Source organism: Trichosurus vulpecula, chromosome 6, assembly GCF_011100635.1.
Source record: "Trichosurus vulpecula isolate mTriVul1 chromosome 6, mTriVul1.pri, whole genome shotgun sequence".
Classification (NCBI taxonomy): Eukaryota; Metazoa; Chordata; class Mammalia; order Diprotodontia; family Phalangeridae; genus Trichosurus; species Trichosurus vulpecula.
In genome coordinates, this window is record NC_050578.1 from 153688340 (window position 1) to 153712844 (window position 24505).

The 24505-nt window shown below is 36.9% G+C and overlaps 1 protein-coding gene across 2 annotated transcripts in view; it reads right to left on the reverse strand.

The window, feature by feature from the left end:
* Positions 1-385: 385 nt before the first annotated feature.
* The window catches only part of REST (RE1 silencing transcription factor), a 28291-nt gene continuing 4171 nt past the window's right edge, over positions 386-24505 (reverse strand). For both annotated transcript variants that reach the window (XM_036764847.1, XM_036764848.1), the window contains 2 exons: positions 17898-17981; positions 386-3075 (listed from right to left, as the gene is read on the reverse strand). In XM_036764847.1, coding sequence (XP_036620742.1) covers positions 1220-3075; positions 17898-17981 — 1940 coding nt within the window. In that variant the 3' untranslated portion in view covers positions 386-1219. The remainder of the gene's footprint in view (positions 3076-17897; positions 17982-24505) is intronic.

A 24505-nucleotide genomic window follows, 5' to 3' on the forward strand; every position in this document is an offset into this window, starting at 1 on the left:
TACTCACAATTCATCATACATATATGCAGTATATGGCCAAATTGCATAATGATTGTGAAATCAAAACCAGGGAGTGCCAATTTACTATAGCCACTTAAAAATAAATTAACATGAAACACAGATTCTAATATGCATCAGATGTGAAAATCAAAATATAATGGATTGAATCTGCATTTGCTTCATCTGCTCACAAACTACACATTAGCACATATACACACAAATAATTCTTAATTTTAGCAAACTCAAGTGACTCCCCATGAAAAAGACAACAAACTGCAGCAAAGGAAATGAACAGAAAAACACCTGCTCTGTGGTAAGCAACAAACCTGAAAGTTTTTAAAAATGAACCAAAACAAACATGCATATATATATACATATGTATATACACACATACACTCACATACATAAAGTGTTCCTGTACAGCAAAAAAAATGCTATTTCTAAAAGATTACACTGCATAGGTAAAAAAAAGGAAAAAAAATCAAAACCACAATGTGCAACATTTTAAGCCATTAAAGCACCACCAAAAATAAAAAATAACACTCCCCTTTACTTCCCACAAAAACCACTGTTATAATATTTATGAAGACTGACACATACAAATCAGAAATTCTAATCAAAAGTCAGAAAAAAAGACTAATAAATGTGGACAAAATTCACTGTCCATTATAGGGAGAAACAAAAAACATTTTAAAAAGTATGACTGTTCATTTCTTTAACCACACTGTGGCTTTTCTTTTTTTTGTTAAAAGTGCTAATTTTCTGAAAGAGACATCAGATTCCTCAAAGAAAACCATTGAGTAATTTGCTACCAATATGCTGATTTATGCCTATCTAAACAAGGAACCAAAAAATGTATTTTAGATAAAACTAGAGACTAGAAATGGGAAAAAACACTGACTACTGCTAACTGTATGATCAACAAAACATCTTGGTTTTCAAAATCTCATTTTAAAAATAATTTATCCAAAAACAATAGTCTTTTACTACTGCTAATTTAGTAGAAAAGAGAAATCCAATTCCTTGGATTCACTAGTGTATGCAAGAGATTAACAAACTATTCTATAACGGTGGTGAAGAAAAGATATCTACTTGAGCTCATCAGACACTACTCCAAACTTAAACAAAAGAATTAAAGGGAATTGTCTACTATAATAATAATTCATAAAATGTAAAAGATCTCATAAAAGAATTGTAGGCTTGTTCATATAGAGTTTAGTTATTCTAACTCCTTAGTTGCTTCCTCAAGGTAGTAGACATTTACTAAATGTCGATTAAGGTGTTTGCTATATTCTCCTTCCTTTCTAAAAGCTCTATCACAGAAAATGCAAACAAAGTTTGCTGCTTCAACTGCTGTTGCTACTTCTTCCTGGGAAGCTTTTCTACTGGTTTCTTCCTGCACAGATCGAGCACCATTCAACCCAGAGTCATCACTGCCCTCTGACATGTTGTCACTTAGATCGCTGCCATCGTGACTGTGGATGCCCTCATCTTCATCAATTTCCTGAGACTCATTTGCAGCAGTAGGAGCTGAGGAGGGCACTGGCACCGTTTGGGAAGCTGGCTCACACTGTTCTGCTGATGGCGGAGGAGCAGGCAACTCAGGTTCTGGCAACAGTGGGGATTCTGGCTGGGAAGGGGGCTCTTCAGCTGTCAAGTCTTTGTCAGCCAGATGCTCTGCTGGGGCTGGACTAGTTTCAGTTTCCATTTCACACACTATGTCAGTTTGATGCTCTTTATTGAGAAGATCCTCCTCTGGCTCACAAGTGGATGGAAGTGACTCCTGGGTACAACCAGACTGACTCCTATTTGGCTCTTCATCTATAGCTTTCTGAAGAGCAGTTTCTTTGTCTTCTTCCTTCTGTTCAAGGAGCATTTCTTGGTCTTTCATTTCTGCATCCTCTACATTTTCAGCCGGCGATGTAGGTGCAGGTGCAGGTACTGGTACAGGTACAGGCACTGGGTCTGGCGCTGGTGCTAATGCTGGCTCTGGCGAGGGCGCTGGCGTGGACAAGGAGTCCTGAATGTTTGACCTTTCTTCGGTTATTGGGCTATTAACAGGCACTAAGGCATCTTCCACAAGGACTTCCTCTTTCTGTGGTTCTTCCCTAGGGCTGTCAGACTTTTCCTTTGGATCCTCTTGAGGAAGAGGAAGAGAGACAGGAGGAGCAGGAGGAGGAGGAGGAGGAGGAGGAGGAGGAGGAGGAGGAGGAGACTTTTCAGGGACCAGCTCATTTTGAGTTGGCTTTACCTGAATGGACTTGGTGGGTTTTTTACCATGTTTACCTTTCAAAGCTTTCTTTTTTTTGTTTTTCTTCAGGCAAGCTTTCTGTCTTTTATGCTCTTCCACTCTGACTTCATCTTTTCCAGCTTCCTGGCTCTTCCTGGATCTGCTTTCAACTTTCTTTTTCTTTTTCACCACAGGTTCTGTATCATTCACTGGGTTACTATTTGAAGAAGCTGCTTCACTTTCCATTTTTCTTTTAACTTTCTTGTTTTTACCTGATTTTTCTGAACCTTTCCCTGCTTTAACATCTACCTCCTTTGACTCTGTTGCCAACTTACGATTTCGGGTGGTCACTTGGCCTAAGGAAACCGCAGTGCACGGCTTTTTCTCTTTCGAGGCATTTTCTTTTTCTTTTTTCTCAACTTTTACATTCTTTTCATTAATCTTGTCCACCGCATCTCCCTTTGTTTTTGTTTGTTCTTTTTCCGTTTTTTCACCAGCCATACTATCAGAACCACAATTGTCTGCCTCACTCTTTTTGGATTTTTTTAGTTTCACTTTGGAAACATCCATTGCAATATCGCAACAGTCGGAATGCCTGGACTTGATATGATACTGCAGATTACACTTCTTGGAAGCAGCATAGTCACACACAGGGCAAAGGAATTGTCGTGGGTTCACATGGAGTTCAACATGCTTTTTGAAGTTACTACGATCAGCTGTTTTGTAGTCACAGTGTGGGCAGGTCAGCGGCTTCGGCCCGTTGTGAACCTGCCTCGCATGTCGAGTTACTTCATGCTGATTAGAGGCCACGTAACTGCACTGATCACATTTAAATGGTTTCTCACCTGTAAATAAGAAAAGTGGGAAGAAAATAAATTTTAAATAAAATGAATTCAAAACTAATTTGAACAAATGTAGAGGGATGGATGCGAACAGTGTCCCCAAGTTTAAGCAAATATGCACAAAGTAAAAAATTGACCCATGCATCTTTTAGTTGCCATATTTACTAGTATATTTAGTAGTATTTACTAGCTTCTCCTCTTCCCCGCCAACATTTTGACTGTAAAAGGAGAAACTATTATCCATTTTTGCTACCACTCTTAGCAACTTTAATTTGAAAATTTCATCCACCTTTAAAATGAGCCCCTATAAAGTTGCACAGCAATGTATTATAGCAGGAGGTCTTTTCTGGTATCCCTAGCTTTGACTGCTTCGTCCTCTGACATTACCTTCCCTCCACTCTCTATCTTGTAAGTACCTAGTTATTTATGCTCATGTTTGTCTCCCCCATTAGCCATGTGAGTTCCTTGAGGTCAGAAACTATTTTTGCCTTTCCTGTGTCCCTATCAATTAGCATAAAAGCGCCAAGACTTGGAGGGTGATGGAGAGGGGGGAAAGCAGAAAGATGGAAAGGGTTAAGTAGCTAGCTTACCCTCTCCATTTCCCAGCCAATGGCAAACAACTTAGTTGTTCCTTTAAGTTAATCCACTGTCTACACTGGCACAAACTGTTACCACATTCATCACTGTGAGAGTTCAAGAACCTGTTGACCTCTCTCAGAATCATAAATTTGTCATATCAAAAAGGGACCCTAGAAACTGATTTCAGCTCTTTCACTTTAAGGAAGGAGAAATTGGGGGGCTCTGATTTAAGTTATTTATCTAAAATCTCAACCATATCCCCACCCAACCCTGAAAAAGTAGATGACACAACCTCTTATTTCCCTGAAATTAAGGCCATTCCACAGACAATTCCCTCAAATTTCTCCTTTCATGACTCAGAAGTTCTCTGTTCACTTGTTTTCATTTCCTCCTTTCTACTTACACAGCCACGAAGTTTAATCTCTCTGTTTTTAAACCCATTCCCAGGACATTCTTCCAGTTTGTCTCCCACTACTCTGATTACTTCCCTTCTGTTTCTTCCTTCTTTTCTCTCTCTACACTCTCTACCTCAGTAATCTTGCTCACTTCAGTGCCTTCAATCCTTGCACAGAGAGGCCCTGGCACAGGCTCTCATTACTGAATACTCAGCCTCCTGCAGTGGCCTCCTAAGTTTTTACCTCCAGTTTCCCCATTTCAATTAATTCTTCAAACTGAAGCCATTCTAATCTCCATGATTCTCTAGTCAAACCACTCCTGTTTAGTCATCAACAATGGCTCCCTAACATCTACTGAGCAAATCACACTTCTCTGCATGGCGATCAACAATCCTTTTAAAATGCTGAACCATCCTACCTCTCTATCCTAATTCCACATGCCTAGAATATCCTCTTCTCTATCAAACCTGCCAGGTGACCAAGGTGGCGCAGTGGATAGAACGGCAGGCTTGCAGCCAGGAGGACTCTTCTTCCTGAGTTCAAATCTGACCTGAGATATTTACTAGCTGTGTGACCCCAGTAGAGTCACTTAACCCTGTATGCTTCAGTTTCCTCATATATAAAATGACCTGGAGAAGGAAAACCAATCCAGCATCCTTACCAAGCCAACCTCAAATGGGGTCACGAAGGGTTGAATATGACTGAAAAATGACTGAACAACATCAAGCCTGCTAAATTTCTACCCATACTTTAAACTCAAATAAGCACCTTTCTGAAACTTTCCTTAAATTTTTTATCCCACTACTCGTAAGTATCATCCTATCCTTTTACTCTTTGAACCTTGCAAAATATTTTGCTTTGCTTTATATAATGAACTTAATGTGCAATACTGTATATTTTAACTGTGTTTTATTCCCCTGCTAGATAATCCCCACAAGGAGGCAATGTGGTAGAGAAAAACACTGGTTCTGCAGTCAAAAGTCAAACTGGCTTCAAATCCTTCCTCTGATGTTCATTACCTATGTGACTTCAGTTTGATACTTTGTAAGATGGGACAATCTCTGAAGTCCCATATAGCTCTAAATCTATAAAGCTATGGCAGGAATTATATCAAAATTTTCCAATCTCTCTCAACACTGTATTCACCATATACTATATATTTGTTCGATATTTATTGAACTGAACCAAATCCTACTTAAAAACCTTCTGGCAGGTTCATCAAAATTTTAAAGTAGAAGATGGGAGAGTACTTGAAAGTAAGGGAATATTTCAGGGGAAAACACAAGTAAATATGGCACATAAAAGAGTAAGCTAGGAAAAAAATACAATCACAAATACACTGAAAAACAGTACCAAAAAAAAATTAAAAGGAGCAATAGAGTAACACACATTCTATCAGAGTACATACCCATCTAGATCACTCTATAGTAATATTACCAAATGGTATCCATACCCAACTGGTCCTTTGGAATGCATTGTAGAAAAACGGAAATTAACAATTGATCAAACAGAATATTCATACAGTCTCAAAAAAAATCAGTTGTTCAAAACTCTAAAAGGATTTAAAACTGATAAAGCTAAAATGGAAACTCCAAAACTAAAACATCTTGCTTATATTAAGACAAAATTCCATAATGAGTAATGGGAAAAATACTTCATTATTAAAATACTCAAACTCTACCAAATTTAAGTAATAAAAATGAATAAATAAAGCACATACATAATGGTAAATATGCCTTTAAAATATTCCCAAAAGATATTATATGGTTCGATGTTGAATATACAAAACCCCCATGAAGGCATAAGAAGCAGTTCAAGCTATTTATTTCCATAGTTAAAGAATCTGAACATATCCTACGTAGTAAATGAAGAGGATTAACATAATACAAAAGTTTGAAATCTTGAGATGCACGTAGATATAATATAGAATATTAATAATTAATAATGCCCTTTCAAAAGCCAATGAACTATAAGTAAGCATATTTTGTTCAAAACCAATAAAAGATGCTGACTGAAAATACAGAAATGCTTTTAAATAGTTTCTCAGGCCATTCCCAAAGGTTCACATCTATGCTTAATCCTAATATGAAAGTATGAGTATCCAAAATACCAGTATCTACATGAAAGGATTTGAGGAAAAATACAGTAAAAAAAAAAAAAAAAAAAAAAAAACATACACACACACTTTTTTGGGTAAGCATTAGTTAAAATCTTTTCAAAATAATGAGATAGGACATAGTAACCACAAATTCAACGAGGCCAAAATCTAGGCCTATCTAAATCCTAGCCTAATCACTGATTTATTCCTTTATGAATCAAAATTATGTGAATATCACACTATACAAAATTGCTTTCAAACTATTTATATTTAAATAAATGAAATTCAAACCATAAAATGTCTTAATATGGCTTTCCATCTAAGTCTCTATAGGGATTTGTTTATTCCCATTCCTTTTCCTGTTTTTCCTTTTACATAAAGATCTTTCCATATTTCTTTATCACCCTCATATTTATTAATATTAACAGCATTATATATTCATCTACTTCCCCCTTGATTGGGCAATAAGATTTCTTTCCAGTTTTTTTTTGCAATTACAAATAATGTTATGAAAATCTCTGGACAGTTAGATGGCACAGTGAGATAGAGCACCAGGCCTGGAGTCAGGAAGACTCATCTGTGACCCTGGGCAAGTCACTCAACCCTATTTACCTCAGTTCCTCATCTATAAAATAAGCTAGAGAAGGAAATGGCAAACCAGTCTGGTATCTCTGCCAAGAAAACCCCAAATTGGGGCCATGAAGACACAACTGAACAAACGAAAATCTTTGAACAGATACCTTTTTTGTTGTTGTTTCTACTAACACTTTCAGGAAACATTCCCAACAACTGAATTACTGAATCAGGAAATAGATCTATTTTTGTAACTTTTACTGTATATTTAAGTGTATTCAAGTATATCTACAATTCTACTAGCAATGGGGATAGTAACCTGTTTCTCTAAATCCCCACAAGAAATGAGTTTTGCAACTTTTAAATTTATTCTGCCAATTTGACAGGTGTGATGATGTGATTATATCTTCTGCCCAAGAATTAATAACAAATTTTTGTTTCTTCTTTTGATGACTGTTCATCTTTTCATCCCTTGAATGAAGTCAATAGTTTAGGCAGGAAAATTTCCAACAAGGGAAAAAAACGTAGAGTCCAGAAGCTACAGACAAGTTTGACAGCTGGCAAAACTCAAAAAACAGATTATCAAATTATCTGTAAACATTTTAAAAAAGAAAACTAATGACCAACTCAAAATGGTTTCTCTCAGAGAAAATTTCATAGCAAACTAACCTCATTTCATTTTTTTTTTAATCAACAAGTTTACTAGCATAACCCAGGAAGGTAACATCCACTAAAGTCCTACCTCTGATGACTCATCATTAGGTATTCTTGAAGACTATATTTATAGAAAAACACAATATATCTGTTATGTGAGGTCTAGCTAAGCTAGGTACAGACTCATCACTACGCTGGTTACAAGTCCATGAATTTCTTTGTTGCAGCAACTCACAAAACCTATCTGCTTCTTAGAGAGGTTCTAACACTAGCCAGTGGCAGGAATAACCATATGGATTTATTTAATCATGGAACTCTGAAGGGCTGTGAAATGCTTAACTAGTGGAAATGAGACTGTTTTAGACGGACAAGATTATATAATTACAAAGATGTAGAACTGACTACCCAAGGATTACTGGCTGGAACAATGCCAAACTTGAGGAACTTCTAGATTTCTGTTCAACTATTTTCTTGGTGAAGACATGCTTATCAGATTTAAATAGACACAAAGTCAGTCAACAAAAACATTTATTAAGTACCTACTATGTGCCAGGCACTATACAAAACTACACTTACATGGGACAAGAGAATCTAGATTAAAAAAAATCAGTAGATTGGAATAAGGTCAATCTAACAAGATAAATTTTAGTCAGGATAAACATAAAGTCCAACATTGAACAAGTTTAACTCCTATGAAGATAGAGGGGTTTAATTGATTCCAACACTTCAGTATGTTTGAGGGTGCCATGCCTGTCAATTGCTTCATTTCCAGGAGGCAGGCTGGTATAGTGGAGACAGTCATCCTTGGAGTCAGAGAGATCCCCTGCCTCTGATACATGCTGGCTGTGACCCTGGCCAAGTCACTTCACTTCTCAGAGCTCTAGGAAACTCTTTAATTAAGACTCTAAACTGCAGAACACAGGCCCGGGTCCAAATGTCCAGGACAAGAGAATGAATTAAAAGTAATCACCAGGCATTAGTCATGTCATATCTGGTTATGATGTTCAATTCTGAAGAGTATATACTAAGACAAGCTTGAACAAATCCAGGAGAGCAAAGAGGATTGGAAGATGCTTAAGCCTGAAAGGGGGAAAGAGAAGGGAATGGAAGAGAGGAGGATAGGTGAAGATGAACAGGGGCCATGGATAAGCATGGTCTTCAAATTCTTTGAAGATTAACATTCAACTTAATCCTAATAGTGTGGCTCCAGAGAATAACTAGGACTGATAAATGGAAGTTAGAGGCGTACAGATTTTGTCTGAAAATAAAATAAAGCCAAATCTATTATAAATGGATTATGACATTAAAAAATTAGAAGAAAAACAAATTATATACCTTTCTCAGATATGGAAGAAGAGGAATTCTTCACCAAACAAGGAATAGAGGCAATTACAAAAGATAAGACAGATAACTTTCATTACATGAAACTGAAAAACTTCTGCTAATAATATTAATGCACCTAGGATGAGGAAAGCAGTTGAGTGAGGGGAAAAAAGGGTTTGGTATCCAAGATATATAATCTATCAATCAATCAAGAGAGTCATATACAGTTATCCCTTCCACATATTTCAAGATATCACAGGTTGGCAAAAGCAATTAAATGGGAATTCTGGGATAGTTTTGCAGAAGCCATAGACAACATGTGAAGGCCAGCAAATATCAAAAAATTTATAAACTCAGAAATGCATAAAATATATGCATAGTATTGTATGATATCAACACAGTTTCTTTTAGTACCATAATAATTCAGACCTCTTCTCTGGCACAAAGGGAAGGCCAAAAAATTTTACACAGATATTCCAGATCAACGGGGTGCTGCACACCTAGCCCCTAACACCTCCCCCACCTGCAATATGAAAGGGATAACCATATGCCTATATGACTAACAAGCCATTCTCATACCACAAATGGTACCGAATACAATACAATAAGTAGTCAAAAGACTTGCCAAGTATTTACAACCATATAAAAGAATGCTCCAAATCACTAATAATAAGAGAAACGCAAATCAAAACAACCCTGAGTTGGTCACCTCACACTGGCAAACTGGCAAAGACAACAAAAAGATGTCAACCATCAATGCTGGAGGGTTGTGGGAAGATAGGGTGCACTGCTGGTGGAGTTGTGAACTGGTACAAAAACAGTTTGGAATTATGCAAATCAAGTGAACAAATGTCCATACCCACTGACCCAAAACTCCATTACTGAGATTATACCCCAAGAAAGTCACTGAAAAGAAAATTTCCATATGCCTTAAAATATTTATAGCCACTTTTTGTGATAGCAAAGAATTAGAAATTTAGCAGACGCTCACTGATTGAGGAATGGCTAAACAAACTGGAAAATGAACATAATGAAATATTACTCTCTGTAAGAAATGATGAATAGAGAAGCATGAAAAGATCTACACAAACCAATGCAACATAAAATAAGCTGAGCCAAGAAAATAATTTACGCAATAACTACAATGATAAAAATTCAAAGAGCAACCATAAGTCAAAAGTGAATATTATAAAATTATCAAAAACAAAAAACATGGCTTGAAAAGAGATAACACTCCTAATATACCTCCTTCCGTGGAGGTAGGAGGTCCACACATGTGAAATACTGCACGTGTTTTGACTTTTTTGTCTTTCAAAAAAAATTATTTGTTACATGGGATAGCTCTCTGTGAAGAGGATAGGAAGCAATACTTGAGACAATTATGATGTAAAAAAGAACTAGGGACTTAACTGATGCAATGTTTATGATTCCATCCATGCCTTTTCATCTTTTGCAATTCTTGCTCATGTTTTCCCATAAATAATACAGAGGACATACCCAAAGTGCTAAAAGGCCTTTGGTCTGGGGTCTTTTTATGTTTTATTTATATTTGAACCTGTCCATCTGCTTCTGTTCTCTCATACTACATGATCAGCCCATTTAATTTTTCCAATCATAAGGTATCCTCATTAGTACTCCTTATGTATAGGTCACCACATAAAACATGTTTTGGCCATTTTTTGTAGCAGCAAAGCATTGGAAATAAAGCGGGTGCCCATAAATTGGGGTATAGCTTAACAAATTGTGGTACTTGAATATAACAGTATAGTATTTCCTTGACAAGGAGTTGAAGGATATGAGTAATCATATGAAAGAAATGGATTTTTCCACAAGGACTATATGGATACCTAGAAAAAATGAAATAAAAGAATGCTGTGATAGAACCAGATTTCTCTTATTTTCCCACAAGAGGGATTAGTTTTCCTAAAATTGAACCTGAGCTGGCATTAGCCCTGACCTTAACAAATGCTCCAAATAGAGGTGTCAAACCCTGGCACCACAAACCTGCATTAAAATGTAATTATGAAAAATTTAACAAAATAAACTACAATAAAACATAGATAATGTTAATATGTAATTTCCTAAGTCAATACATGACCATAGGAGGCTTACATTATTAGTGGCCTCACTCTATCCAAGTTTGAGACCACTGCTCTAAATCATTAATATTTAGAGAAATACCAATCAAAATTACTCTGACTCTACCTCACATCCAATAAACTCTCAAAAATGACAGAAGATGGGAAAAGACAATGTTGGACACAACATGGAAAAGAAAGGCATGTTAATGCACTCACTGTTGTTGAAGGTGTGAATTGGTACAACTATTACAGAAAACAATGTGGAATTATGAGAAAAAAGAATCATTCATAAACCTTCTAACCCACACATTCCACTGGCTAGGCAAATGACCCAAGAACGTTAAAGATAAAAAGAAAGGCCCAATCAAGATGATTGCTTAAACCGAAGTAGATACATTCTATGTGCCCAGCTCCCACAAACCCACTGCAAAAAAACTTTAGATGTGTACCCAAAGACAATTAATCAAGATATTCAATGAGAAATACATGAAATGACTTCTTCCACCCCAGGACTACACAAAAACTGACAAGACAGGTCAGAGACACATGTCTATCCTGCAGAGCTCTGTGTCTAGAAGAGGCAAGAATGGAGGGCTCCACTAAGAAAATCCCAGGATGGGGACCCTGGAAGCCCCAGGGAACGGCAGTAGCCAAAAGAGACCAACTCACTGTGAAAGCAAGGCTCAGACTAGGATACTCCAAGAAGGAACCATAAGATGATGCAGCACTAACATTTTAACAGAAGAGAAGAAACAAGTGTTCCTTCAGTATCTTATGTCCTCAAAGGGTACTAAGGAAATTAAATAAGAAAAAGAGGACCTTGAGCAAAAACAGGTTCTATTCTGGTGGTTTTAAAGAGGGAAAAGTGAAGACAAGGCCACAGCAGCCTTTTTCATGTTTTTTTCTTGGGCTGGTTTTGCTATACTATTTTTTCCCCCTGTTATTCTTTATTATAGGGGGACGGGAGTTGGGAAGATGCATTGGGAAATGTTGATATTAAACAAAAGATAACAAAAATGTACTTTAAAAATAATATTTATAATAATGTCCCTGAATCACTGACAAAAGGTACATTATGCTAAATATAAATACATTTGGGTTAAGCTAGGGATTTTAGACAGATTTGAAAATCATTTTAAATGGTTCTTAAAGACCCAATTACTGGAAAATTTACTTTAACCAATATAAATCATAACACATACATATCTTGCTAAGTCAGAATGCTAAAAACTTTAATGGTCCCTACAAGATAACACATTAGAAATTGTGAGGGTGGTACGAATGAATATTAATTCTTAATTGTTACCATGGGGGCAAAGTCATATTAAGTGAAATACACCTTTTATTATGTGTTCCTTTAAATTATAAAGGCAAAAAATTTTAAGTAGCCCATAGTTCATGGTTTTTTTCCTGCAACGTACTGACAGTTTGCCAGTATCAATATTGCTCACAAAGGGAGTAATACCAAAAGGCAGAATGTCTCATGCTGCTGCATTACACAGCAAACATCAAACCTTAAAACGGCTTTGCAACATCTTCTTTAAAAAGACACATACACGAATTCTATTTACAAAATAATTTATAAAATCTAGAGCCAGGATTCTTTCTAATTGAAAAATGAAGGAGTTGAACAAGTTTTAAACATTTTTATTATTTTCAAACGGTCCTAACCTTCTACTAATTCCTTAAAAATTTTTTTAAGAACTACAGGTCATCCCCCGCCCCCCAAGTAAGACACAGCCTAAAATTTAGGGATAAAGTTATTAGCATTTAGTCTCTAACCAAAACAAGAACATGTCATGTATGAGATTAGTTATAACTTTCTACTTTCATGTGGAAACAGCTTATGATAATGAAGTTCCTTTCCTATGTTAACAGAAAGTCACTATAAAATCCTACTAAAAATAGCATGGCACTTAAAAAATAGCAGGTCAGCAAGGAGAAGATGGTGTCATAAAGAATTAGCACAGTTGGTAATCTGCAAGGACCTGGGCTGCAAAAGCTTACTAGTATCAGTAGAACTGTCTAAGAATCCTGGTGCACAAATGATTCAGGCAGATCTATCCCAAAATACGTGCGTGAGAGGACATACATGGCAGGTTATATCCCTTTCAGCTCTACATCTACATTCCCATTCACATGGTGTAAATATCCGTTTACAGCAACACCCAAGTTCTTGTTTCTGATTCTTTGCTCATCAAACAACATTCTAATCTAAATTTGGTCTCCTAAATAGACTTATTCATCAAGAGGGAGCACACCTTACAGATAACTACTACTTACTATCATGTTACCTAGTGTTCCCATTATAAATTATCGACAGGCATTCTTAACTATTAAAGTTTCATGGCTTTAGTTATAAGAAATTGGTTTGCCAGAGTCTGATGACCCCTAGTCAACAAGCTTGAGAACCTGTAAAAAAGAAACCTTTCACTGAGGACTCACCACAGCTAAGCCTCACCCCAGAGGCCAGCACTTTACCTAACTATTTCAAAGACTGTCAGGCAAGACACAGACGCACACCCTTTAAACTTGGCTAAAGTGTTAACATGATTATCTAAGATTCAAGAGTTCACAAGGGAGAAGCAAGTGACTTCAGAATTAATAACTATTAACAACTGTGAAGCTTCAACTCACTAATAAAGAGGACTACAAATCAAAACAAGGCTTCATCTCACACACATCACCACGTCAAAGACGAAAAAAGGCAAAACATTAGCACTGGAAAGAGGAGGCTGGCACACTAATATAGTTAGTAGAGCCAAGAGTGACTAAAAACGTTTGGACCCTTTGACCCAGAGATCCAACAAAGCATGTACCCCCAAGGAGGTCAAGAATAGAAAGAAAGATTCCCAAAATCTAAAGAGCAGCACTTTTTGTGGCAACAGAGAACTAAAAACGAAGTGAATGCCCACTGGGTAGGGCTTAACAACTTGGGGCACATAAATCCAATGGAATATCACTGTGTCTTAAGAAAAAATAAAGAATTCACAAAAATATGGGAAGATTTATTTGAACTGATATAAAGCAGAACCACGAAAACCAATATAAACAATGACTACAAAAATATTAAGCAAAAAATAAACTGAATAATGACCAAGCTTGGAGCACTGTACATTCTTCCTTTTTTTTTTTAAAGTAGGAGACTATGGGTATAAAGTATACCTATGATATCAGACAGGTTAACTGGTTTTTTTTTTTCTTTCTCTGTTACAAGAGAAAGATCACTGAGAAGAGGTACAGAGAAAAATATGTTGGGAAATGATATGTTTAAAAAGGCATAAGAAAAACAAGCCATGATAAATTAAATTATAAATAAAGCTCTTCAGTCTAATAATTTAACTTGCATCCCCTTTGTCTTCTACAACTACAAGTATTAACCAGCACAAATAAGTCTCTATGTTTGTTTCGCTGCTATATGCTACTTTCCATGTTTTGTCAGAATATCAGTATTGGTTTATTCCTACAAGCCCAAAATTCTGCATGTACTGTAGTCAAAAGCAATCACAAAAAAATCTCCCAAGTAGAGCACATGACAGAAGCAACATTTCTTCTTACATTCTAAGGCAAAGAATTCCTTTTTATTAGAACTATGGTCTTTTCACAGGTCTTTATAGTACTGGTTAACATTTAAACTTATCTGTAACCCCTCTGACTCGATTTTTAAAAAAGATTTCCAAGGGTGGCTGCTGGAAAGCAGGGACTTGCTTAAGCTCTCCCCCAAATCCCTCCAAACACCTGTAAAAAATGGCTCTGAACAAATTCTAGGGCTGTTGAACCCACAAAACAGCAGAGGGAAGCAGGTCTCCGGCCCAGGACGGCCTGGATGGTTGCTGGGAAGGGTCTATCCCAGCATGGGCCACGCCAGGACAGACCAGACCGGGAGTTGGCCCAGAGCAGGCCTTAGGGCCATGAATCATTGAGCTGTGGCAGTTACCAGACTTCTCAACCCACCAACACCAAAGATAATGGAGCAGGTTAGTGTGAAAACTGCAGGACGGGGTTAGAAAGCCATCTGGCTCTAGCTGTGGGGGTGGCAGAGGTGGTGTGTGGTGGTTGCAGCAGCAGGAAGCTCCTGCAGCTGCTTCGGGAGTCCCTGGATCACACGGTGGGAGGAATCAAGCGGCAGACCAGAGTGGGAGTGCAGGGCTTGATCTGCCCTGCTTGGATCTAGGTCACAATCCTGGTTGGTGGTTCTTCGGGGAGGAGAATCACTGCTGTGGCAGAATTTGCAGTGACAGTGCAGTAGAAGTAGCTCTGAAAACAGCAGCGCAGCCCCTAAAGCTTGGGACAAAGCATTACCTACAAGCAGTCATACCTTGACAAAAAGCTCAAAGGTCAAGTAGTTGGCTGGAAACATGGCCAGGCAGCGGAAAACGATGCAGACTCAGACTCTAGAATCTTTTCTTTGTGACAAAGAGCAAAACATACAGCCAGAAGAAGTCAGCAAAGTCAAAGAGCCTACATCAAAAGTCTTCAAGAAAAATATGAATTGGTCTCAGGCCTTAGAAAAGCTCAAAAAGGATTTGGAAAAGCAAGTAAGAGTAGTAGAGGAAAAACTGGGAAGAGAAATGAGAGTGATGTGAGAAAACCATGAAAAACAAGTCAACAACTTGATAAAGGAGACTCAAAAAAATACTGAAGAAAATAACACCTTAAAAAATAGACTAACACAAATGTCAAAAGCTCCAAAAAGCCAATGAAGAGAAGAATGCCTTCAATTTTCAAGGCAGAATTAGCCAAATGGAAAAGGAGGTCCAAAAGACCACTGAAGAAAATACTACCTTAAAAATCAGATTGGAGCAAGTGGAAGCCAGTGACTTTTTGAGAAATCAAGATATTATAAAACAGAACCAAAGGAATGAAAAAATGGAAGACAATGTCAAATATCTCATTGGAAAAACCACTGACCTGGAAAATAGATTCAGGAGAGATAATTTAAAAATTATTGGACTCCCTGAAAGCCATGATCAAAAAAAGAGCCTAGACATCATCTTTCAAGAAATTATCAAGGAAAACTGTTCTGATATTCTAGAATCAGAAGATAAAATAGAAATTGAAAGAATCCACCAATCACCTCCTCAAATAGATCCCCAAAAGAAAACTCCTAGGAATATTGTCGCCAAATTTCAGAGTTCCCAGGTCAAGGAGAAAATACTGCAAGCAGCCAGAAATAAGCAATTTGAGTATTGTGAAAACACAATCAGGATAACACAAGATCTAGCAGCTTCCACATTAAGGGACTGAAGGGTTTGGGATATGATATTCCGGGGGTCAAAGGAGCTACGATTAAAACCAAGAATCACCTACCCAGCAAAACTGAATATAATGCTCCAAAGCAAAATATGGATTTTCAATAAAATAGAGGACTTTCAAGCTTTCTCAGCGAAAAGACCAGAGCTGAATAGAAAATCTGACTTTCAAACACAAGAATCAAGAGAAGCATGAAAAAATAAACAAGAAAGAGAAATCATAAGGGACTTACTAAGTCGAACTGTTTTGTTTACATTCCTACATGGAAAGATGATGTGTGTAATTCATGACACCTTTCTCAGTATTAGGGTAGTTGAAGGGAATATACATATATATAGACAGAGGGCACAAGGGATGATGTCTAAAAAAATAAAATTAAATTAAGGGATGAGAGAGGAATACATTGAGAGAGAGAGAAAGGGAGAGACAGAATGGGGCAAATTATCTCACATAAAAGTGGCAAAAAAAAAAAAAAAAAGCAGTTCTGTTGGAAGGGAAGAGGGGGCAGGTGAGGGGGAATGAATGAATCCTGCTCTCATTGGATTTGACTTGAGGAGGGAAAAACATACACACTCAATTGGGTATCTTACCCCACAGGAAAGTAGGGGGAAGGGGATAAAAAAGGGGGGATGATAGAAGGGAGGGCAGATAGGAGGTAATCAAAAGCAAACACCTTTGCAAAGGGACAGGATCAAGGGAGAAAATTGAATAAAGGGGGACAGGATAGGATGGATGGAAACAGTCTTTCACAACGTGAGTATTGTATAAGTATTTTGCATAATGATACATGTGTGGTCTATGTTGAATTGCTTGCCTTCCTAGGGAGGGTGGGTGGGAAGGGAAGAGGGGAGAGAATTTGGAACTCAAAGTCTCAAAATCAGATGCTCAAAAGAAAAAGTTGCTTTTGCATGAAACTGAAATATCAGATATGTAAGGAATGGGGCATAGGAATCTATCCTGCCCTACAAGAAAATAAGGGCAAAGGGGATGGGGGGGAGTGGGGTGACAGAAGGGAGGGCTGACTGGGGAACGGGGCAATCAGAATATATGCCATCTTGGAGTGGGGAGGGGGAAGGTAGAAATGGGGAGAAAATTTGTAACTCAAAATCTTGTGGAAATCAATGTTGAAAACTAAAATATAAAATAAATAAATAAAAAGATTTCCACAAGAATGCCACTCGGTGATCCAAGTGAACCAGTAATCCATTATTTACTTTCAATGATGTCCTTTACTTAAGTCCTGTTTTGATGCTTCATTATGGCAAGGAGGGGAACCTGGGCTCTGGATGTCTATATACCATTAGAGTGCAAGCTTTGGCAGGTCCAACTAACCTGGAAACGACTCAATTACGGGGAGATTAAGTTTGTTGCCCAGTTGAGTGTAGAGAGGCTCATAATTAGGTTGCAAATATGGTGACAGACACTCAACTCTAAAAGACTCTGCTAATCTGCTAAATTAGAAGGGCTGTAATCTTCAATGGTGGAAGAACCCATTTCATTGAAATTAAAGACACTTTAAGTACTAAATCTATTTTCCTACTCACAAAAGTCTAAATCACACATCCATTGAATTAAAGGAAAAACTTCCATGTGAATGTGTCCACTAGGTGGAGACACGGATTAGTTTAATACAATACAAAAACATTATTAACAAGCTGCTGCTTCAGTAATTTGCTAGTTTATCAACTGATCACTTATCTAAACATGTCTTTTATCAGATTAGTCATTATTTTAACTCTAATTAAAATTATAAAAATAAAAACATTTCAGAATGTTTTTGTAAAAGTTGAAGTAACAGTTCTGAAACAAATCTCCCTATAAAAGTTGTTTACCAACCATGACAGAAGCCCCACCCCCTTTCTTACCAACCTGAATGAGTACGCATATGTCTAGTTAAATGTGTCTTCTGCGAGCTGGAATAAGGACACATAGCACACTGATATGGGCGTTCACCTGCAAATAAATCAATCATGTATTAGAAATGTCAATATTGGCAAAATACATAGAAAATTCATCACTTACTGACAAAATACATAGAATATTCATCACCGTCTATGCCCAGGCAAAGCACAATTGATATAATGGTGTGACTAGTATGCTGTTAGAATTATGAGTATCTTCCTTGATTCAGTTTGGCACCTGGATAAATCAGCTTTGAAATCACAATAAATTTTAAAGTTGAGCAAAATAAAAATGACCATCCTTCAAAATGTTCTCCAGCCCTCCGCATACTTTAAATACCTAATAATAACTCATCAGATAGTAAATATGAAGCAACACAAATTAAGTATGTAACTTAATTTCTATTTTTAAATATCTGAATTTGACCAGGCCTATATCTATGATAATAGCTGTGAATAACAATTATTCAGGCAGTTTCTTTTTTTTTTTTTACTACCTACCTCAGACTTATTGTGATGAAGGGGCTTTTTACAAAAGCTTAAATTAGTAAATGCAGAATTTAAGAGTCAGAATACATAGGCTCAATTTCTACTTATGGTCTGCAACCTTAGGAGACTCACATAACCCTTATGCACTTAAGTTTCCTCATAATATTCCCATCAAATGGGGACACTCAAAGGGTAACTGTGAGGATCAAACAAGAGAAAGCACAGGTTGTGCCAAAAACTTATCTTCATTATTAAAGCTTAAAGCTGCACTAAGATTTTTGAGACATGCATTTGTGAAGTGCATTGCAAAGCTTCATGGGCCATACAAATATAATCTCTTGTACAAGTACTATTTTTCTTTGCTAGCAGTTTTTACAACTTTATGAGACAGATTAGTATTAATTTTATGGATAAGACTAGTAAAAATTTTAAGTTCATGTATACAGATTCTTTCAAGATGACTTGGAAGGCAACAATGGATGAAAAACCCCAATGCCAGTTCTGCCAGTGTATGTGTGACCTTAGAACATTTAAGATCCCTAGGCCTTAATTTTATCACCTATTAAGTCAGGGATGTTCTCTAAGATGCCTTCAAACTATACTTCTGCCATTGACTAAGGAGGCCAGGGCAGGTAAGAACACAGCAAAAAGAGTATTTTGGTTTTCTATGACTTCCATTGTTGAACCTGTCTTCCCATTTGCTATAACTCCACAAGCCTGTGAGTTTAAGGGGCTCCACTCCTACCTCCATTTAGGGAAAGTTTAAAGAGAACAGCATTTGTTCAACCCTAATCTTTCTACTACCACCTTTTGCTCACCAGCCACAGCACTTCCCATTGAAATAGCTTAATGTCAGGAAGACTTGGGTTCAAATCCCACTTACTAGTTATGTGACCCTGAGCAAATCACCTAACCTCTTTATGCCTCAGTTTCTTCATCTATAAAAATGAGTGATTTGGCTTCTAAGGTCTAAAATTCATGTTCCGATAATTCTAGGGTTAAAGGCCACACCTTTCCTTCTCTCTATTTTCACCAGGAATCACCTGTCTGACATCCCTAAAAGTACAACTGTTTAATCAACAATCAAAAAACATTTGTTACACACAACTGTGCCGAGGAATACAAATACAAAAAAACGAAACTCTGTTAAAATACATCAGTATGCTAGAGTTACAATTACAGCATTAATAGAGTTAAGATTAATTAAGGATAATTAGAGTCAACAATCTGGTCATGAAGTAATATACTTTAAATGGCTGAAGAGCTGGTCTTGGAGTTTGAAAGCCAAGAGTTCATGTTCTGCCTCTGAAAACACTAAGCTGTATGACCATGACAAGTCATTTAATTTCTCAATATTCCAGGCAACTCACTTAAGACAAGTTATTTAAGAGTTATGTTTCTGTGGAGGTAGTGTCACACCAGGGAGTTTCCCTTAACTAAGGTGAAAACAATCAGAAAGTCAATCTGATATAATGGAAAGATGTATTATTCCATTAGACTTGGCCATGTTTCAATTCCTACACTTAAAAGCTATGCAACCTTAAGCAAGTTAATTAACTTCTGTAGGCCTCAAAGTTCCTCATCTGTTTAAAAAAAAAGAGATTAAGAGTGAGTATCCTTTAAGGGAAAGTACCTTGTAAACCTCAAAATCTAAATTCAAGTAATTATTTTGTCCTGAAAAAGTGGTGGAGGAGAATAACAAGCATGGGAGAGCAGAAAAAGAGAGAAGGGAGATGAACAGGAAAAAAATAATACTTATATGCTAGGAATGGATAGTTCCATTAAAAATGGTTTTGTTTATTGATAACAAAACCATAGGAACCTTGGTCTGGAGACATTTTAAGATAATGAGAGATTTCATTAGGGAAAAACACTTATAGATTAACATGAATGACAAAAGAAGCGGTTTATAGACTGAGGATGTTGATGATGCAACTGTTAACTAGACATAAGGGGCAGCAATAAACTGATTTTCAATCAAAGACATTCTCCCATAGTGGAAAATGTCACCTTAGAGAGAATTTGTCTTGTACATGGGGGTGGGGGTGGGGGTGGTATGTCCTCCAATCAGTTTACTCTTTATCATCCATTAAACTTACGCATAAACAAAAAAGCAATAAAACTGAGAGAATGGACTAAACACTGGCAGTTTGAAGGGAGATGGACAAATTGCTGGAAAGAATACAGGGAAGTATTCTTCCATTTTCCAATTCCAAGAACTGATTAATTAAATTACAGAGACTTTCTACATCAAATAACAATTTAAAAATTATCTACTAGGAGCTTAGGGGTACTTAAAAAACGTGACTTCCCAAAATATTGGAAAGGTAGATGAGGGACAGGCATTACACCTTCTTTTAGAGATAAAAATAAAAAATAAAATAATCTAAAATAAAAATCTCCAAGGATCACCATAAATACGGCAGTAGTAAAACATGAACACGATCCATGATAGAGCAACGTTTAAACTCCACCGACCTTCAGAAGAGTTCATCAGTTGATCCTCAATACTAAAAACATAAATGAGGAACAACAGTATAATCAAAAACATATAAAATAAGATTATTAATCCCAGTCATAAAAAATTTAAATGGTTTTGATAGCTGTGCCTCTAACTGTATAGCAGTCCCATTCCAAAACTACCAGTTACAACAATCTCAAAAGATCCTGGGTAACAGTGAAAAAACAACGATCTTCTAATGAGATAAAATGGAATGAAACAGATTTAAAAACAAACCAGTTGACAAAATGCTATACAAATACTATCGAGTACTTCTAAACAAACTAGGCTACTCACCAGTTCTTACCCTACAAAATATTAATCTCTACCACCAAAATCTTAGCTTCTCATGCCCAGCTTTAAAACTCCAATTGAACGCTGCCTCTTCAATGAAGCCTTCCCCAAAAGGAGAATCATTTCTGTCCTGCTGTTGACATTCACAAGAAAGAAATATCACATCCTTTCTTTTGTTTCATAGCTGCGAACTTTGCAGACTGTAAGTTCCTTGAGGGCACAGACTCTGTCTGCCTTTAAAGAGGTACCACTAAACAGGGAAAAGCAGTAGCTCTGTGAGTCAGAGGACATGAGTGTAAATGCCACCTCTGATGCAAAACAACCTATGTGGCAAGTCCCTTCACCTCCACGGCCTCAGCGTCCTCATCTGTAAAATGGGAAGGGTGAAGACTGGGGGGGTGGGGGGTCAGACTAAATGACCCTTCCAGCTCTAAACTTATGATCCTCACTTATTTATCTCTCTCTCCCACCTCTTTGCCTAGCAGAAGGAATTTAATGTTTAACGAATGAAACAAATTAGAAGCAATACGAGCTATTTAGAGACATCTTCAATTATCCTTTAAACCAATCTATTGTTTAAAATCTTTCAGTGGAATTCATTTCTTAAAGATCTGAACACTGAAAAGTAGTGGAGCACATCATGAATAGGTAGGATCTACTTCTCTAGCTATTCATCTATCAAGATTCCAAAAGTATTTCAAGGTCCTTGGCAGGCCCTTCCAATCATTCTTCCCCCTCATTTTTCTTATGATGCCTTTTTAAAGTCACATCCTGATATATCCTCCCCCATCAAATTAAGGAAAACAGTTAAGCCTATACAACATTCCACACCCAGAATAAGGAAAGATGTTTTATCCTGTTCCTTCCAATACATTTTAAATTAAAATTCGCAATTACTTCTTATATACAAAAAAAAAATAGAAAAACTTGTTAGGATGCTTTTTCTTCTTTTCCCACATTTCCCCCCATGTTCTATTCTCAGTCCCTCTCCCCAGAAGACATTTTCTAGTCAAGTTTTTCTTCTAGATTCTAAAAAAAAAGTACTAAGCTGGAAAATACAAAGCCTGGGAGATCTTATTTTAACTAAGGCCAGTTTGTGTTCAAATAAGCAGTCCACAGGTCTAAGAAAGTCCACCAACTACTGAAATTGGCAGAGGGCTGCAAATCCTGAACTGGAAAGAAAATCATTTCTACTAAGTTTGGGCTATGACCAAGTGAAAGTTTAATGAAGAGTCAATTACAGATTCAGACAATAGATGTCACTGACATCAGGTGGTCTGGAAATTTTATGATGTGGTTAAAAAAAGCCATGGGCTGATCAATTCTCCCTGTTTCCAATTTACTAGCAGCCTGAATTGATGATGATATTAACACTCCGCTGCTCTATTCAGAATCCTTTCTTAGAGAATGTATTTCAATTGAAATTGTGGTCTAGACAGTATCAATTGGGCAAACTTGATTGTGGTGAAGTAGATAGAGCACTGTATCTGTAATCAGAAAAATCTGAGTCCAAATAAGACCCCAAACACTAATGAGCTGTGGGGACCCTGGGCAAGTCACCTAACCTCTCTTTGCCTCAGTTTCCTCATCTGTAAAATGGGGATAATTATAGCACCTACCTCCCAGTATCATTGAGGATCAAATGAAATAATTGTAAAGCACTAAGCGCAGCGTCTGGCACAGACAGAGTAAGCATTATATAAATGTTAGCTATTACTATTTCATGGATGAGTAAGTTTTTGATAAATTCTTTTAAAAATATATTGTACAGACTAAAAGACAATCCAAAAAATTTTGAAATGCACTGATTCCTATTTACAAGGCTAAATTTTTCTTAGGCTATTGTTAAAATTAATTTGCTTACTAGGAAGTACATATTGGCCAGGAGATGGGAAAAGGTTGAACAGGAGTATCCTGGCTGGTGCAACTGGCTCATGATTAAACTAGCCCATAAGCCACAAAATGGATAAAATACCCACAAATCATCCATCACAAATTACAGGGCACATTCCATTCATTAGATAACTCAAGAACCAATCCAAATGGATTTTTCTATATTGAAGAGTTAGCAAAGTATAGTAAAGGCTGAATTCAACACGTCTCTAAGTGTATCACATGCAAAAAACTGTAAAAGCATAGAGAGAACATAGGAGTTAGAATCCAGAAGACTTGGGATTCAGTTTCAGTTCTGACATTTGTGCAAGTGGACAAATCAAGTCACTTTACCACTGAAAGGCTCATACTCCCCCCACCCCTTCTATCTTCTTAGGGAGGGCATATCTGACCTTATCCCATTGTTATAACTGTTAGTAAGCTAATATCAAAAGCTTAATTCCTTGAATCCAGTCTTAATCCCATTTAGAGAAGACTGAAGGCTTAGTTTTAGTGTGTCTCCCTTAACTACTGGGAGCATTTTCTGCAGAAGGGTATCCTGGAGTCCTGCTCACTCCTGTTAAAGTCTTCTTCCTCAGGTCTGTAAGCCTCTGAGCTCTCTGCTCTTGTTTACTCGGGCTGGACAGTATTAACTGCACTACCTCACAAGGCTGTTGTGAGGAAAATATTTTCACAATTTATGAAGAGCCATGAAAACGAGCACTGAGGTAATATTAGTTATCAAATACTGCTTTAAATAGGTGGCTCATCTACTATGGCTTTTAAGTCCTATATTTTACTGTAACTGAAATGTTTTACCTGCATTAAGAGACTCCATTTTAATACATCATAACTAATATCATTGACCGGGATATCCGAATGGAAATCTCTGAAAAGGCCTGCCAACACACCTCAATATTTTTGATCACCCTGCTTAGCTCTAGCACTCCTCTGGGAAAATTGGCTATTCCACAGAGGTTACCTAATGTTGATAAACAGAGCTTTCCAGCTCTTTCCACTTGTAAACTAAATAACAATATATTAGAATATTTACTGTCTCCATAATGCCCTTAACTATTAATAATTAAACTGAAAAGTAGTATTTTTACCCCATGAATAAAAATATAGGACATGTGAAAACTTCATTACAATTAAAGTGACAATCATTTCTTTATAAAGTTAAATTAATTTTAATGATAAAAAGACCTTGTACATATATGGGAAGATACTGATCTAAACCTGAATAATAATAGCAAACAGTATTGTTTTAATCATATGATGTCTTCAAACCACTGAATATTAAAAAAAGATCTTATATTCCCAAACAAATTGGGCGGGGGGGGGGGGGGAGTTAACTGCTGATATTTATGAAAAGAGAAGTGTTGCCTTTTGAGATTTCATGAGTTGTACAAAATGAGAAT